General features: G+C 44.4%; 1 protein-coding gene and 1 pseudogene across 1 annotated transcript in view; both read left to right on the top strand.

Moving 5' to 3' along the window:
* Positions 1–769: 769 nt before the first annotated feature.
* On the top strand, positions 770–1,952 carry LOC147424773 (ruBisCO large subunit-binding protein subunit alpha pseudogene; annotated as a pseudogene).
* A 2,478-nt stretch (positions 1,953–4,430) lies between these two features.
* Positions 4,431–18,825, top strand: part of LOC147424772 (ARM repeat superfamily protein) — a 30,569-nt gene continuing 16,174 nt past the window's right edge. Inside the window, exons 1-5 of the mRNA XM_086499687.1 lie at positions 4,431–4,692; positions 6,250–6,386; positions 6,479–6,690; positions 6,784–6,922; positions 7,261–7,387. Coding sequence (XP_086355813.1) covers positions 4,536–4,692; positions 6,250–6,386; positions 6,479–6,690; positions 6,784–6,922; positions 7,261–7,387 — 772 coding nt within the window. The 5' untranslated portion in view covers positions 4,431–4,535. The remainder of the gene's footprint in view (positions 4,693–6,249; positions 6,387–6,478; positions 6,691–6,783; positions 6,923–7,260; positions 7,388–18,825) is intronic.

Here is an 18,825-nt window from a genome sequence, read left to right as displayed (position 1 = left end):
CCATGGGAATTTTTTTCGTCTAGGAATTGAGATGTTGCATACAATGATCAAGTTCACAAACAACATAACCATCAAAATAGTTTCCCTTTACAACTCACCTTCAACACGGCTAACAAATTTAATAGACGCATTAAAAACATTGCTTCAACAACACACTATGAAAATTCCAATCATTATCTTGGGTGACTTCAACATTGGCATTAAAGTTCCTAATACTTCCTACTACAAGCTTTCCTCTTTCCTAAACAAATATAACATCTGATAGTTGGTAAAAATTGTTACAACTATCTACGGATCTTCTTTAGATCAAATTTGAGCGAGCTCTGCAATCTTCGAATATGAATCAAGATCTAGCTACATGTACTGGACCGATCACTCCGCGACATACATTATGTTATCTTCTGACCACCTTTGACATAGCCACTCCCCATTCATTCATCATGCTGGAGGCCTCCGTGATCTCTCACCTTGTTACTTCGTTAGCATAGTGTCCGTTTTCCTCTCCTTGGCCCCTCAACTGCCCACATGGCTCCCGCTAATCTCGCTCAAAAGCTAAAAACATGGGCCTGTAAAGCTCTTAAAAAAGGTGGCTGAGCTAAAAATAGCGGCTTTTGCAGTCGCTCTCTCTCTCTCTCTCTCTCTCTCTCTCTCTCTCTCTCTCTCCTGCTCTCCTGCGTTGACAGAAAATCCGTCTCTCTACGACGTTAAAATACTCTCCTTCTTCTTCTTCTTCTCTCTCTCCCTCTCCCTCTCTCTGTTGACAGAAATCTCGACCTGTCAAGGGCCGTGATGATATCAAAGCTGCGGCGACTATTTCTTCCGGAAATGATGTTGCCATAGGTACCATGATTGCTGATGCCATCGACAACGTTGGTCCAGATGGTGTGTTGTCAATTGAATCATCATCGTCCTTTGAGACGACAATCACAGTCGAAGAAGGAATGGAGATCGACAAGGGGTATATCTCCCCTCAATTCGTGACTAACCAGGAAAAGCTCATTGTGGAATTTGATAATGCAAGAATCCTTGTCACTGATCAGAAATTAGCCACCATCAAAGACATTCTATGAGTTCTAGAGAAAGTTTCATAGCTGAATGCTCCTTTGGTGATAGTTGCTGAGGATGTATCAGGAGAAGCTTTAGCAACTCTGGTGGTGAATAAGATTAGAGGAATCGTGAAAGTGGCTACTCTCAAAGCACCAGGATTTGGTGAGAGACGAAAAGCCTTATTGCAGGACATTGCCATCGTCACTGGTGCTGAGTTCATAGCCAGTGATCTTGGCTTGAAGCCTGAAAGTGTTACTGTTGAGTAGCTGGGGATTGCCCGGAAGGTGACAATGACCAACAACTCAACGACCATTATAGTCGATGCAGCCACCAAGGATGAAATCCAAGCTCGCATTGCTCAAATCAAGAAAGAACTTGCAGAAGCCGACTTTGTATATGACCAAGAAAAGTTGTCAGAGAGAGTATCAAAGCTCTCTGGTGGAGTTGCTGTCATCAAGGTGGGAGCAGCCACAGAGGCTGAGCTGGAAGATAAGAAACTCAGAATTGAAGATGCAAAGAATGCTACTTTTGCTGCAATTGAAGAGGGCATATATTGTTCCGGGTGGAGGGGCACCTTCGTTCACCTTTCTGCCTTGGTCCCTGGTATCAAGGACACAATTGTAGATCCTGAAGAGAAGCTCGATGCTGATATTGTGCAAAAGGCTCTATCAGCTCCCGCTGCTTTGATTGCAGATAACGCAGGGACTGAAGGTGCTGTTGTTATTGAGAAGGTTCTTTACAATGCTATGACTGACAAATATGAGAACTTATTGGAGGCTGGTGTCATTGATCCTGCAAAGGTGACCAGATGTGCATTGCAAAAATCTGGCTTCTTGTCCTCCCACGTGGCACATGACCGTTCCTTTGCTCATCTTTTTTATCGACGTCTCGCTTTCACGCAGTAATTTTAGAGCAGCGGCACATAGCGTAGTGAAGGGCTCTCTCCAGATGCAATCACCTACGCATGCATCTTTTTTTATCGATGCCTTGCTTTTCATGCAGTGACTTCAGAGCACCGTGGACTCTTGGAATGCACTGATTGCAGCAGGGCAGAAAACTCTTCTCCAACTACAATCACTTGTGCAACATGGTGAAGGCATGTGGCTCTACACATGCATCTTGAAAGCATGTGGTTCTGCGCAAGGTGCTGATATGGGCACGGAAATTCACAATTATATTGTTATTCAGAGGCTATTGAAAAAATAAGCTGTGCCTAGCTTTGTCTTTGTCGATATGTGTGCCACTCAGCAGAAGCAAAGCGAGGGTCTCTCTCCAGATGCAATCACCTATGCAGGATGCTGAAGGCATGTCGCTCTACGCATGCATCTTGAAGGCGCTGGCAAGGCACAGAAATTCACAATTATATTGCTAATCAGAGGCTATTGAAAATAGAAGTCATGCTTGGCACTGTCTTGGTCGATATGTATGTCAAATGTGGTGCGCTTGAGAAAGCACAAAAAGTGCTTGAGAAGCTTCCTATCCAGAACGTCGCCTCTTGGAATGCATTGTTTGCAGGATGTACTCAACGAGAGCAGGGCTAGAAAGCTCTAAGCTATTTTCAGCAGATGCGAAGTGAGGGCCTCTCTCCGGGTGCAATCACCTACACATGCCTCTTGAAGGCATGTGCCTCTACTCAAGATGCTGATGTTGGCAGAAAAATTCACAATCAGTCGAAGACTCTTGAAAAAAGATGTTGTGCTTATTACTGCCTTGGTCAATATGTATGTCAAATGTGATGCGCTTGAGAAAGCACTAAGTGCTTGAGGAGCTCCCTGTCCGGAATGCCACCACTTCCAATGAACGCAATGATTCCAGAATGTGCACAACGAGAGCATGGCGAGCGTCCATGTGACTATCCTTTTTTTTAACGTTTATCAGCTATGTGGGCACTCTCTTGGTCGATATGTATGCCAAATGTGGTGCGCTTGAGAGAGCACAAAAATTGCTTCAGGAGCTTCCTATATGGAATGTCAGCATTGATTGCGGGATGTCGCAATAAGAGCAGGGCCAGAAAGCTCTTGGCTGTCTTCATTGGATGCAAAGCGAGGGCCTCTCTCAAGATGCAATCACATAAGCGTGCATCTTTAATGCATGTGGTTATACGCAAGATGCGGATATGGGCTTAAAAATGAACTCTGAAATTGTTAGTCAAGGGCTGTTGCAAAAAATTTCCGTGCTTGGCAAGGCCTTGGTCGATATGTATGCCAAATGTACTACGGGAAAGCTGTAGGTTGTTTTCAGCGAACGCAAAGCAAGTATATCTCTTCAAATTCATTCAAGGCATGTGGCTTTACGCAAGTGCTGGAGGAGCTTCGTGTCCTGAGTGTCGACTCTTAGAATGTGCTGATTGCATGATTTGCTCCACAAGGGCAGGGCCAACAAGCTCTATTTTGTTTTCAACAAATGCGAAGCGAGGGCCTCTCTCCAGATGCAATCCCGTACACATGCATGAAGGCATGTAGCTCCACGCAAGAGGCTGATACGGGCAGAAAAAGTGCTTGAGGAGTTTCGTTTCCTGAATGTCGCCTCTTGAAATGGATTGATTACAGGTTGTGCAAAACAGATCTCAAGAAGGGTCTCTATCCAAATGCAATCAACTACGCCTACACAAGAATCTAGAAGGCATGCGGGTCAGCAGATGCAATGACGTACACAGCCATAGATATTAGAATTCACGATATGATCGCTAGTCAACGTTTGTTGGGAGTACGATTTCATGCTTGGTGGTGGTTTGATTGATATGTATACAAAATGTGGTGTTCTCACAATAGCACAAAATCTTCTTGAAAGGTATCCTCCAAGGGATGTCGTCTCTTGCAGCGGGATAAGTGCAGGAGATGCCCAACATCGTTGATACAAGGAAGTCCATTGGCGATAGACATTCAATCGCACGGTGAGTAAACATTATTATTTTCTGATTTTTGACACTCAAAATGCAGTTAATGAACACACTGAAATTGCACGCTGCCGTGGGAATGACACGTTCCCTCGTATTATAAAAATTGGGGAGGACTATGCAAACTTTCCCATGCAACGAGACTTGCATGTTTCTTTTTTTTAAAAATATAAAAATGGAACAACAAACAATTAATAACATTGACATCTTGTATGATCATAAACATTGAGCTTGACAAAACTCTTAACACTCCTTGTGGTTTTTGGCGAGGTACCCTTCTGAAGCACTACGATCGATAACCAATTTATGCAGAGCTACACGACTAAACCACGACGATCGGTATCATAAACACTCTCAAGTAAAAAAATCTAACACTCTTTCATGAAATCTCTCTCTTCTCTCTCTCTCTCTTACTATCTCAGTTTCCAATATTTTGTTCGATCTCAGTTCGATGGAACATAGCTCACGAAGCAATCTAGTTTTCCATTTTTTACAGCTGGGTACCCCTACGAGACATACTATCTAAGCTATAAGTACTTGCAGAATGCGATCATATTCTAAAATTTAGCTGGGTACGCAAAGAACTTCGGTGATGGAGGAGCCAGTACCCACCGCTACATCATTTGTGACAGAAGGATTCTTAGTGAAGCAGCTGTTGAACCCTTCCTTGCCTATCCCGCAGCGCTTTCGGGCCCTCTTCTCTCTGCGTAACTTGAGAGGTCGAGGCCCTCGTGAAGCTCTCATCTCTGGTACGCTTGTCTACAGCGTCAATGGCTTTATTTTCACCTTCCATTGCACATTGATTCTTTGTTTGAATGAGCTGCGGTAATCAGTTGTGTTCATCTATTTCATTAGAGGTATGCAAGTAGACAAAGTTCTGTTTTTGTCTGGCCATGTCGCATCCAGCTACATGCAACACACACTCAAAAGTGCAGGGATTGTTTGACAAGAGAAACACATCCTTCTGTTGATCTGATCTCAAAATTACAGCATAGAGACGGGAGTGGAGTCATTAGCCTTTTTCCATTTGGAGATGAGATCAAAATCTTCTCCGATGATGTCAGAGGTTCAGACGGAGCGTATTGTTTGGGATCCCCAAGCTCAGAGTATCATGAATTTGGAGCGGCGTAGCTCCCAGGTTTTATTCCAATGGTCTTGAAGCGCGATTGGATCATTGCCGGTAGTGCCACCAAGCGTGTGACTTCTTCTTGTGATTTTCTATTTGATTTGAGGCCATGTGGTGGTAATATAATCATTGGAGACAATTTATTGGCCCTTATACAATTGAGGGGGCTATAAATCTTATTCCAAGCGGTAGGAGGGGAATGCGTACCTGTCACAAGTTGGTGATGTGGCATGTCCAACTGGAAGGAACTGACCAAGAGGACAAGGGGTTAGGGTTTAAAAACTTCAACCCAGAGGAAGTGTCCATTTCATCTTCCTCATGCAAAGGTGCTCTCAATAACTTTTCCAAGAACTCAAAAGTCATATGTCCATAAAAAAGCTGGTGCCCAAAACGCTGTACGGCAATCCGCAGAAAAAGCAGTACAATCTGCGGCGCTAATTGCTAATTGCGGGCTGCTGGCCAATCCGTACTGCCACATCATCAAGGTGTCACACCTATACTTCATATTTCTCAATCTGGCCTTCTCAAACATGAGAAACACTTATTCGAAAACCATTGATAGCACTGGAACCGGCAAGGCACCTAACAAGGCATTAAAACAGAACAACACCACTATGAACAGATTGTAAACAACAAACTGAACTGAAAGAGAACACAAGAGACTAGACACAGTGAGGTGGAATCCCCCACTGAGATGCTCTGTCAAATATGACATCAATGTCTGGATCCTAACCGTACTCTCCTATCATGGAGGTCATGATGGAATACTGCTTGACCGAGGATATTGGTGGCTTGTGAGAAAGAGCATTTGCAACCACATTTTTCTTGCCCTCTAGATGTACAATCTGGAAGTGGACATTATGTTTTTCTTTGGCAGCTGCGGTTGAGATGAGAAGTATTGTAGAATTTGAGTGCACTGTAAAGTCTGCACCAAGCAAGAATGTGCCCACTGACTCAAAGCGTGAATCACTGCTAAGAGTTTAGTTATAGCAACAAGGTTGATGTCACTTGATGATGTGTCTGGGCAAGTATTTATACTCTCCCTGACCCTATTTGTAGTCCATGAGCTAATATTTGACAACGTGCTCTGTGGTTTGTAAGCTCAGACGTTCTGCAGGTATATGATTGTCTGATCTTGTATTCTTTATGGTCGTTGCTCATTTGGTTGAACCTTCTGCAGCAACTAGGGACTCATCAAACTTGCTGGCACATGAGGCTGCATTTGCTCTGGGGCAAATGCAGGATAGAGAAGCTATTTCAGCTCTGAAGTATATCTTAGAGAACACAGAGTTGTATCACCCTATAGTTCGGCACGAGGTAGCATTGATGTGGCTTCAGGTTTTGACTGCTGTCTTCGCAGTCATGTCCTAAGATCTGGACATGTGTTTAATTGTCTGAATGTTTTGCAGGCTGCTGAAGCTCTTGGCGCGATTGGCCAGGCGGATTGTGCCACTGTATTGAGTAAGACACTAAAGGAAGATCCGGCTCAAGAGGTTAAAGAGACTTGTTCCTTGGCTTTACGGCGGATCGAACAAGCTCAGTCTGCGAATGGCATTGGGTCACGGTTCTTAACTATAGATCCAGCTATGCCAGCAAATATCACCTCAGTGGCTGAATTGAGGTGCAGTCTTATAGTGCTTGGTTTTTCTAAGTGCATTTTAGTGTTTTCTACCCTGAAATTATGCTATCGTCTGAGCCGATTTCTGTCTGGAAGGAAGATGCTCCTTGATGAGAACCTGGCAATGTATGATCGTTATGCGGCATTATTTGCTCTTCGGAATGATGGTGGAATGGAAGCTATCAGAGCCATTATTTCTGCTTTACAATGCCAAAGCGCACTTCTTAAGCATGAGGTAGTCCACCATGTTCATCTCATTATGTCTTGAAGGGACATGCAGATTTCGCATTGTGAAATTATCTTCCCAATTGCTCTCAATTGCCTCCAACTTTGTACTATCAACTAGTTTCTGTGATACCAATTCGTTTTACGATCGAGTATTTAGGTGATCATGACTGAGTTTGTGTCGTGTCTCCTTAGGTATGGCAGGAATGAGTATATCTATGAACTTGTGTGAACATTAGTTTGTGTGGAAACATTTACGGATAGCTAGTATTCAATACCCATGGAGCTGATGGACCTTTGAAGTTTGTACCTAGTTCTATAGTCCCATGAACTCTTTGATCTTTGCAGGTAGCTTATGTACTAGGGCAACTTCAAAACAAAGAGACGACCACTGCATTAATGGAGACTCTGAAGGATGTTAATGAGCATCCTATGGTTCGTCATGAGGCTGCAGAAGCTCTTGGTGCCATTGCTGGTCAGCATACTTATTCATTGTGTTGTTAGAGAGAAAGAGAGATACTTGCATGTCTGTGCACATTCACACACATTTGCTTAGTATTTTTGTGCAAGAGAATTTACAGTCCACACCACATCCACACACCCATTCACATTACAAGGTTTAACCAATTATGTTGTGTCCTCAAGAAGGAAGTGGAACATCTTTTGAATGAGCAACCAAAGTCCTCGCCAATGTCTGATACTCCTTGAAGAAGAGCTTGATGGACACTTATAATGTGCTCCTCTAATAAGGCATGGTAATAGCTTATATTGTGAAGATAAGTAGGCTACGGGCATTGCAAGTGAAAGTCCCAAGCATTGTAAAGGTATTAAGATGAACAAAAACTCACATATTTCCACGGCATCGTGAAGATAAGCAGGCTACTGGCATTGCAAGTGTGAAAGTCCCAAGCATTGTAAAGGATTTAAATTGAACAAAAACTCACATATTTCCACGGCATGGAAAAGATACGACACATAAGGATCTAATGTTCATTCACTCACCTTTTTTCGAATCTACTTGCAAGTATACACATTTTTAGCACTAGATGTTTGCAAAATATTCAAGTTTTTGGCTCCACTTGATCTCCGAGACTTGACCCTCTCTTGAAAGATACATATTAGAGTGCACATATTTTACTTGAGCCTCGTATAATACATATTATACAAGTTCAAAGCTTGGCTGGTTTTAACGTATCCCCTTGTACCTGGCTTGTATGAGTGCAATGTGCTCTCATATCACTTCATCTCAACTAGTGTATGAAGCACTTAGGCCATCAAAGGATCATCTTACACACAAGATCTGATGAAAGTTGAAACTGATTTGGAGCCTTACTAAAGGGCGGTAAACTTTAGCTTTCACCCATAAATAAACTGTCTTAACTTTTTCACGCACTTTATGACACAAAGCAGCTTCACAAATAAACGTGTAACCAGAATTCACCACTTCGAACAATTTACGACTTGGTAGCTAGAGTGCTCCCAAGTAGACGACGACATCGTGTTGACCCCAAAGAGTGGCACCCCTTATGGTATTTCTTTATTCTTATTGCACTTCAAAAAACCTATAAACTTCTACAAGCTGTCCCACTTTTATCGGGCTAAATTTTTCCTACTCTAGCCCAATTTTGGCGACATAACGGCAGTAGAAGTCTGCATGGGCAAAAACCCAAGTAAATGGTGATTTCCCACGCCGCCCTTTAGAGCACTTTCATAAACCTGGCAAGAAATTACAACACGCTGAATTCTCTGTATTTGGCCTCTAAAATGCACCAAAACACTTGTATGACAGCTCCCTAGCTTCCCTGAAGCTCTTGAGACATTTAGGCATCAAAAGTGACCGAAACTCTAAACCTGCAAAAAATTACAGCAAGCTGTAACTCTCTGTTTTTGGCTCCGATTCATGTGTTCATCACTCCTGTGGTAGCCCTTGAGATCCCGCACCTATAGAATTACTTGCCCTTTGATTTAGACGAGATTTCTCACGAGAAATCTCTCTAAATCGTCCTGTTAGCGCGTGCACCTGCTCGAATCAATGCGTAGCTGATTCGGTATCTGTGCAAGAGGCTCTTGCCTCGGCAATCGAGCATAGAATCCCTACAACTTTACATAACAGATGAATAGCCCGCTGGGCATCATGAATATGTATTCAAAAGGGAGAGCAAAATCATTGTGCTACATAAGACAGAGGAGAAGGCAAGCTTTCCATTAAAGCTGTGATCACTTGCTCCCACTACTCACACACAAAGTAGTCACATATTAATCAAAATCAGCCCTTCCAAATCGATTTTGGGGGCCCCCTCTTGCTGAGGTGTCCTGTAGATTGCTGCCAGGCTGCTACGTGTCCACTTTGCCCATTTGGTTTAATTTCCTAGTAGCCACCAACTTATAAAGTCTCGACGAGGGGCCTAAATGACTTTTACTGAGTCTAGCCACTTCTATACTAGTCAGATTTTAGTGCTGATGTCACAAACTGCTGACGTGTCAAAGCCCTGAAGAAGGGAGCCAACTTGCAGATGTCGGCCGAGGGGCCTAAACCCTAAGAACAACAGTAACAGAAGAAGAAGTCCTACGAACTTATGGGGACCCTGTCCGATGGGGCCCGAAGTGACATAAAGGATTAAAGTAAAGCAGGGCCCACACACACACACACACTGAAGGAATTGCGTGGAACTGATGACGTGGCAAGTTTTTCAAAAATTACGCTGACTGATGACGTGGCAAGGTGTACGGAATTCCGCGTTTTGCGTTGGCTGCTAACGTGGCAGCTGTACGGATTTTTGTAAATTACGCTGGCAGCTTTTTGGCATTGCTTTTGGACCAGAAGCTTTTGAGTTTTGAAGGCTTTTCACTGTAATTGCTTCTTAGGCCAAGGGCCTTTAAATATGAGGCTATGGCTCATTCTTTGGCATGCTTCCTGGAGAAGGTGCAGAGTCTGAAGTACCGGCTTGTACTGAGTTGATGCAATATAAAGAAATACCGAAAGGGGCGCCAAGGTTTGGGGCCAATACTCTCTGGGGTGGAATTCCGCCACTCCGTGTCGCGTGTCGTCTCTCTCTTTCAGTTCAGTTGTTATTGAAGTGCTAAAAGTTTGTTCAATCTGTTCTTTTCTATTGGCACGTGGTGCCCGTCTTGTGACTTTGGTATCAGAGCATCAAGCGTGTGTTTTTCTGAAAGCATACCGGTCCCACAAAAGAGCAGACAGAGCAAACCAGAGACTTTTGGATTTATTTGAGGTATCTTCGGGCCCTGACCCCGGACTTATTAGCCATTCCCACCCTTACTTCATCGCGCATTGGGTGCGCTCCCGTCTTCATCGCTATGTCTTACAGGGCATAAGCCATAAAGAACCCAAGACTTGGGAATTTATGGATTCAGCAGAATATTTACATTTTCTGCTCAACGAACTTCACGACATTCTTTCGCGGCATCCTCAACAGAATCTTCCGATGCTGCAAAGTTTTCAACAATTTTTGAACTACATGTTACCCCCTCTGATGCCCCAGGTGGTACCCCCTCCTCCGGCATCAGAAAGTACAAGAGCTTCCAACTGGCAACCTTCTTAGCCGTCTGTTCCGATCGGGGGAGTTTCAGGAACCTGGTGCAGCCATTTGACCCTGATCCAATGCAACCGCCTTTGCCACCACCGCCACCAGGCTACAATGGTTGGAGCCCATATGGATACCCTTATTATCCATACCCATGATATGCGCCTAACCAACCCAAAGATTTCAAAGATGGCGGCACGACAGTCAAATTTTCCCTTTTTTCGGGGTGAAAGATCGCAAGAAAGCATTGCAGTTCCTACAGCAATTCGACAATATCTATGCTTTGGGAACTATACAGAAGAATCCAAGATTTCTCGAGTAGCGGGATTTCTTAAAGATAATGCTATGCAATGGTGGAGTTCAATCGCGACAACCGCATGCTCCAAGCCTCAAGGACCTGGCAAGCTTTCAAGATAGTTTTTACACGTAGTTACATGACTTCTATGTTTGAAGTCCGGATTTTGGCAGAGTGGGACAACTTGAAAATGCTTGCCACCGAAACCATGGACGAATATAACCAAAGGTTTCTCGACGTGTACCTTCCGGTGTCCTTTAGATCTATTCCCTTGGAGGCCCAATGCGAGCGATACACCATTGGACTACCATCACCATTGCAGGAATATTGTCTATCCAAGCAAGTCTCCACCATGCAAGAACTTATGGACCATGCCGCAGTTGGCTACAAACTGATAAAGGGAAAGCTAGAGTTTACCATAGAAGAATCTCCAGCCACTAACCACAACTCTCGCCAACGAAGAACAAATTCTCGAGAGTCTCGTGAAAGTCAACCACAAAGGCCTCGTTGACACCTCAACAACGAGACACCTTACTACAAGAAGGCCGATGTTTTGGGATGCTTTCAAACAGGATATAACTATTTCGGTTGTCCCCAACGCACTGACAGACCCGTCGAGCCGACTCCTGCGTCGACGTTCGATAGAAACCTAGGACCATCTCCAGCCAAACGAGCTAAACCGGCTATTGGATTAGTACCTGACATCTATGGCATACGCCTTGAAAGTACAAATGAGTTGTGTCGAGCATATGGCAAAGTCAATGGCTTCAAAGCCCTTATTTTCTTTGACCCCGGAGCTATAGAGAACTTTATCCATCCAGGATTCTTAAAGCAGATGCACTTTGATTATGATGCAGAGGGTGGAGAAATTGAAGCTGAGCTAGCCACGGGGCAAACTCAGAAAGTGGTACTGCTCATTGGTGCTCTTCCAGTTGACTATTCAAGATTATCATGGAAAAACTGATTTCCACATCATGAAGTTGGGCAATTGTGACGTTCTATTAGGCATGCCTTGGCATGACAAGAATGATGTGACTCTCTAGGTTCGGAACCGAACCATCACCGTGATGCAGAAGGGCAAGCCAGTCGTTATCAAAGTTCGGTTGTCCGAACAAAACCCTGAATAAACTCTCTAGTTCTTTTATAGTTAGATACTTTTGAACTTTGTTTGAGAAAGTATTGTTTGAAATTTGTTTGAAATGGATGGTATCTGTTTTAAACCTATCTTGGTGCCGATTTGAAATGTTTGACTCTGGTTTTAATACTGGTATCAATGATTGGTGATTTTACTCCGGGGTGGAGGGTGAGAAATGATATTTAAGAATGCTTGTTCATACATGGCGTGGACCCTTGTGGTTATTTGCGGGGGGAGTATTGAATGATTGAGAAGTGTTGTTACTCATGGCGCGGACCTGCATGGTTATTTACGGGGGGAGTATTAGGAAGTCTGAGTAGTGGTTACTCTCAACACCTCCAAACGACGCAGGTTGCGGTCTAGGGAGCGTTTGGTTGTAAAAGGCCTCTATATCTCATGGCCCGGATCTTTTTAGGTTATTTGCGGGAGGAGTGATGAGGGAGCCGTTGAACAACACATGGCCCGGACCTGGATGGTTATTTGCGGGGGGAGTGTTCATCGGCGGCTTTATGTTTCTATTTCTTGTAACATGCATATGTGAGCATTTGTATTGCATTGTGATGTGCCAACCACTGAATATTCTTGATTGGATGAAATTGCCTAAATTTTAATGCATCAAGATACCCGTGGAAGATCACTACGGTCTGGGTGTGATTGCTAATTTTACTATGCCGGAATATCAAGAGTTCCGATCTGGATGAAAGGAGAAGCTAACTCCTAGACCAAAAGAGCCGAAAGGAGAAGCTAACTCCTTAACAAAAAGAGCAAACTGATTGTCCCTCGGAAATTTTTGAGCTAACTTGAGTTGTTTTGCAAATATGCTGTAATCGCGGACGATTACTCTCTTTCAAGAAGGGGAGATGTCACAAACTGCTGACATGTCAAAGCCCTGAAGAAGGGAGCCAACTTGCAGATGTTGGCCGAGGGGCCTAAACCCTAAGAAGAACAAGTAACAGAAGAAGAAGTTCTACCAACTTATGGGGACCCCATTCGATGGGGCCCCAAGTGACAAAGGATTAAAATAAAGCAGGACCCACTGTTAGGTGCAGCGGAATGATTGTTTGCGCTTTGCTCAAGATGAGTGCTCCGAACTGTGCTCAAGGTTCCTTTTAGTTCTTATGGAAGGGAGAGCCTTCCGTTCTTTATGGAGAATGCTATGATCACAAACAAAGTGAATGGACACTGTGCGTGTAAGTGTATGAGACTGAGAGATAGAGAGAGAAGAGAGATACGACATTAGAGACGTTGTAAAACCCTCCTCCAAAGGCCCCACTCTCGTCAGCGAGAGTGGTCTACTTATGATTGCACAAAGTGGTACAATGCGAATGCAATGGACTGATGCAATGTGGGACTATGCCGATGATGACGACGGTGATGATGACGACGACTTTAGGGCTGAAATCTGTCGTCTTCTAACTGTTGAATTTCGGGATTGTTTCGGTGGCTGAAAATGACTGTTTTGGCTGCGTTTTTATGGCTGAAAATGGAGGTTCTTCTGCAACCAATTAGGGCTGATCTGCTGCTGTTTTGAGTGGTTGGAAAAACGCTGTTGGGCCTGCTGGAAAAACACTAGATGATGTGTATGGCGAGAATGGGGACCCAAAAACGCCAATGGTCCTGCCAGGGTTCTGCTGAGAAGGTGCCTATTGAGCATGTGCTCCTGCTGCCTCTTCTGCCAGAAAGTGCTAACTTGGGTTTGCTTATATATTAACTTAGCAAAATTGCCCTACCTACTTTTGTTGGGAAGTCACTTAAAAATAATAAGTGAAAATACCAAAAATAGGGAAAATAGGCTTAATGCACTGGAAAATTCCCTTGATTGAATCTAATGGATTCTGAAGGGAATACTAATGATCATGCTGTGTGCAACCAGAGGATATGCATCTACACTCAGTGACTGGGCATGCACGGTCTACGAATAGACTCACAAAAGTGCTAGATCATTGCTAATCTAGACTTGACTGAACTGACTGAACCTTGATCATGCTGTAGCTTGTCCACGGACACATAGGACTGGATGTGTCACGTGACACCCACACACACACACACTGAAGAAATTGCGTGGAATTGATGACGTGGCAAGTTTTTCGAAAATTATGCAGATTGATGACGTGGCAGACTGTATAGAATTCCACGTTTTGCGCTGGCTGTTGATGAGGCAGCTATATGGATTTTCGTAAATTACGCTGGCAGCTTTTTGGCATTGCTTTTGGACCAGAAGCTTTTGAGTTTTGAAGGCTTTTCACTGTAATTGGTTTTTAGGCCAAGGGCCTTTAAATATGAGGCTAGGGCTCATTTTTTGGCATGCTTCTTGGAGAAGGTGCAGAGTTTGAAGTATCGGCTTGTACTGAGTTGATGCAATATAAAGAAATACCGAAAGGGGCGCCAAGGTTTGGGGCCAATACTCTCTGGGGTGGAATTCCACCACTCCGTGTCGCGTGTCGTCTCTCTCTCTCTCTCTCTCTCTCTATTTTTCAGTTCAATTGTTATTGAAGTGCTAAAAGTTTGTTCAGTCTGTGTCACAAACTGTTGACGTGTCAAAGCCTAAAGAATGGAGCCAACTTGCAAATGCTGGCCGAGGGGCCTAAACCCTAAGAAGAACAAGTAACAGAAGAAGTCCTACCAACTTATGGGGACCTTGTCTGACGGGGCCCCAAGTGACATAAAGGAAATAAAGCAGGACCCACACACACACAAATTGCGTAGCTGCTGATGACGTGGCAGATTTTTGAAAAAAATGTTGACTAATGATGTGGTAGACTGTATGGATTTTCGCGTTTTGCGCTGGCTGATGATGTGGCAGGTTGTATGGATTTTCGTAAATTACGCTGGCAGCTTTTTGGCATTGCTTTTGGACCAGAAGCTTTTGAGTTTGAAGGCTTTTCATGTAAACTGCTTTTCATAGGCCAAGGGCCTGTAAATATGTGTTAAGGGCTCATTCTCTGGCATGCTTCCTGGAGAAGGTGCAGAGTTTGGAGTACTGGCTTGTACTGTGTTGATGCAAGATAAAGTAATACCGAAAGGGGCGCCAAGGTTTGGGGCCAATACTCTCTAGGGTGGAATTCCGCCACTCCGTGTCGTGTGTCGTCTCTCTCTTTTAGTTCAGTTGTTATTGAAGTGCTAAAAGTCTGTTCAGTCTGTTCTTTTCTATTGGCAGGTGGTGCCCGTCTTGTGACAGTCTGTTCTTTTCTATTGGCACGTGGTGCCCGTCTCGTGATAGCCAATCGGCCCAACCAGCTCGTGGCTACCTCGGCGGGTGAAACTCTAGGTCAACAGCCATTTCACATTGGCCATGCAATGTCTGAGTATTTGTGATTTCAAAAAGAGGGTCCCAAAAATTAAATAAAAATCAAGGGAAGGAAACCAAGCAATAAGGTTAGTGTTTGTCACAGTCTTGTGACATACCCCCTCTTGAAATCGTGAATGTCCTCAATTGCATGCCTGGTATACATGCCACATATGATTTAGTGTGGTTAGCACCCATTTATCATCGCACATATCCGGAAGAAAGATTATAAAACATATGTACAAATGACTTAATGGAACCTTCATACTTTTTTCATTTCTGTCTATCATAGAAGTGAGCATTATACCTTTCACATTTGTCAAGCAATGTACACTTCTATTGTGCTGAATGCGTATGTACATGTGAATTGCTAGCTCTAGCATCACCCCTCTTTTGAGCACGTTGAGTTGGGGTGAACCCTCCTACTGCGGTTATGCTACCGAAATCGGGCTAGAGTAGGCCATTTTCAGCCTGGTAAAAGCGGGAGAGCTCATAGGAATTTGCAGGTTCACTCTCAAGTTAATAAGAATAAAGAAATACCGAAGGGGGTGGCAGTCTTTGGGGCCTACAGGGTGTCGCTGTCTACTTGGAAGCACTCTAGCTACCAAGCCGTGGTTTGTTTGAAGTGTTAATTCCAGTCACAGGTTTATTCGTAAAGCTGCTCTATGTCGTTAAGTTCAAGTAAAGTTTACCAAGTAAAGATTTGGGTGAAAGGTAAAGTCTACCGTCCTACGGGTTGTTTTCATGGTTCCGTTGCCGAGATGTAATCACTTTTTCCTTAAGAAGTGAGCCTTGGTTGGTTTTCGGTGAAGACAAAGCACATGAACTTGGAATTATATTATGGCTAACAAGACGAATGACACCAGGGAAGAGGGTTCCTCCTCATAGGACAAACAGACCGACTGTTCCTCCTCTAGGTGTTTGAGCGTGGCAAGAGTTCACGACCGTCCTTGTCTGTACCTTTTTGTTGATTTGAATGCTCCACAAGGTCAAGGGTTTATGACTGGGCAAATAGACGAGGATGCATTCAGGACACAATTGGTTGCTGTTGTGAATGTGTTTCCTCGCTTGGTGCAGAATCTAGGTTTATGGAATTTCTGTATGCGCCACCAGTGTCACATCAGACAAGGTAACTCTCTCATGCAGGAGAGCCCGTTGAGGCTCAAGCACAGGTCCCTTATGTGTCCCAATAGGGCAGAGAGCACGTGGAGTTAGTTGGGGCTCCAAGACAAATTCCGCGTGCTCTTTGCCCTACTGTGGAATAGGTGTCCATGAACAGGTGGTTAGGACACTTATTCCACAGGCTTTACTAGCTCAGCCAACCACCTTTCAGAGTTCAAATGTTGCATTAAATGGAGAGAACACGAGTGTCCGGGCCATGTAACATGTTCTTCCACCACCCGCGGTACAACTTGGGTATTTTGGGATTGGAGCTGTGTTTCAGATCATGGCTGGTTATGCACCTGGAAACTAGCAATATATGCCACAAATAGTCTTTGGGGGTATGCAAGGCATGATGCCTGTCACGAGGACGTGGCAATTGCTAACATTAGTTGTTGGTTTCTTTCCAACGATTTTTGTTTAATTTTTGAGACCCTCTTTTTGAAGTTGCAAATGGTCGGACATTGTATGGACAATGTGAACGGTAGTTTCACCCGTAGACGGGAAGTTGGTTGGCACTGGAACTCGTAAAGTAAAAGGACGTCTAGGCTCAGTTCAAGATCATGTAGGTCCCCTCGTCGCACTTAGCAAGTTGGTGGATACTAGGAAGTGAACTCAATAAAGGCATAAAGTCAAGGTGGGACTACCAACGGAAAGTATCCGACAGTTGGGCCACATTGCACTTTTGGATGCGGTCCCAATGAGGATAGATGGTCACATGACCACAGGGAGCCCAATGGAATCATTTCCTTAAATTTAGGGAACTGCTATTTTGGGCCGTGAAATGTGTTCGCGTCATTACCTTCGGTATGACTAGGGGAACATTTTATTACTCTGCTGCAAAGTCAACCGATGCACCAGTTGAGAGATTTTTAAGCAGGAAGCCCAATGCGGGGAAATTGCATGTATGAGTGCCAACAGGCAATTTTTTGTCAATTTGCCAAGTCTGGGAGAACAGAACTCGTAACTGACTTTTTGGAGCAGTTTTGGAGACTGATAACTTTGATTTTCAGCCATTTCTTTGTATTTTTGAGCTTCCCATGACCTCACCTAGGACCAAGGAGCTCATTTTCAGCATTGGAAGGCATCAGATGTGTGTTTACAGGGCTGTTTTGCTGCGTTTTCAGCGATACGCAGGTTTTGGCAGCCATGGAAATCTTTCCCTTTTTGCATCTATTTGTTCACAGATGCATTACAGGTTAAGGGCAGAAGAGGGGGCGCTCTATTTATGCTGGGAGGATGCTTCATTGAGAACCTGTCTATAACCGGCCCGTACAACGTAGAGGGCAGTACTATTTCAATTACCTGTTAACTTTACACAGAGCACTGAGAAGGGAAGAGAACACAGTTGCGTCCAGCGACTAGAATGTCACTGCGCACACGAGACCGACACCCTGTAGGCCCCAAAGATTGGCGTCCCTTTCGGTATTTCTTTATTCAAATTAAGGTAGACGATCCGACCACTTAGCACAAGCTTTCACAAAGCTGTCCAAACCTGGCGAGGGCTGAAAACGCAGGTTTTCGACCGGATTTCGACAGCATAACGGCGCAAAAACCCTTGTAGGTCAAAAACATCTGTCTAGGACGGATTCCCTCGATATCTGGAAGCTTTCTGGTGAGCTATCACAGAAATTCAGCGGGCTGTAATTCTCTGTTTTTCACTGCCGGGAGCCCAAAAGCTTGTACACGCATCCCAAGGCTCTCACGAGGCTCCCCCGATGTTCCCTTGCAGTTTAGGTGCGAAACCCTAAACCTGCAGAAAAACACAGCATGCTGTAATTCCCTGTTTCGGATCGTTTTTAGCAGAGCGAACACGCCTACGCGTGTCCCAAGGGCTCCCGCACGCAATGGGACAGCTCCCCTGTGAATTGGACGAGTTTTCACGCGAGAAAACTCTCCAAACTCGCAATCTTTCGTGATGGAACTGTGCGTACCTGTGGGGGATTAGCAATTAGCTAATCCGGTTCCTGTTCAGAAGGCTCTTGCCTTGGCAAACATGCATAAACCCCCAGAACTGTACATAGGTCAAATGAGAAGCCCACTAGTGGGGTATAACATACTGTACGTAGGGGAGAAAGAGAGCAGTATGTAGCGTGCGGGGCATCACTCCCGTCACCATACTGTGCATAGAGGGCAAGGTAAGCATTCCATAGCTTCTGTACCTGCTACAATCCACCTGAGGCTGAAAATGGCGCCCCCTTTGTTGATATGCAGCTCGTTTTTGCCTCCTAGAGTGGCAGAATTGCTCACAGGCTGACACGTCGCCCAGTTTGGGCTTTCCCTACTAAAAATATCTCAACTGGTGCGTCAGTTGACTTGGCAGCAGAGCAAGAAAATGTTCCCCTTGTCATTCCAGAGCTAATGACGCGAACACATTTTCCGGTCAAAAATAGTAGTTCCCTAAATTTTAGGAGATGCTTCCATGGCGTCCCTATCGGTCTCCTGACCATCATTGAAGACTACCATTTGACCAACATCTACAATGTGGGTT

The sequence above is a fragment of the Adiantum capillus-veneris genome, chromosome 25 (assembly GCF_014529385.1).
Source record: "Adiantum capillus-veneris isolate H3 chromosome 25, ASM1452938v2, whole genome shotgun sequence".
In the NCBI taxonomy this organism is placed as follows: domain Eukaryota; kingdom Viridiplantae; phylum Streptophyta; class Polypodiopsida; order Polypodiales; family Pteridaceae; genus Adiantum; species Adiantum capillus-veneris.
The sequence above is the reverse complement of the archived record's forward strand: the minus strand, read 5'-3'. Positions and strand labels throughout refer to the sequence as shown.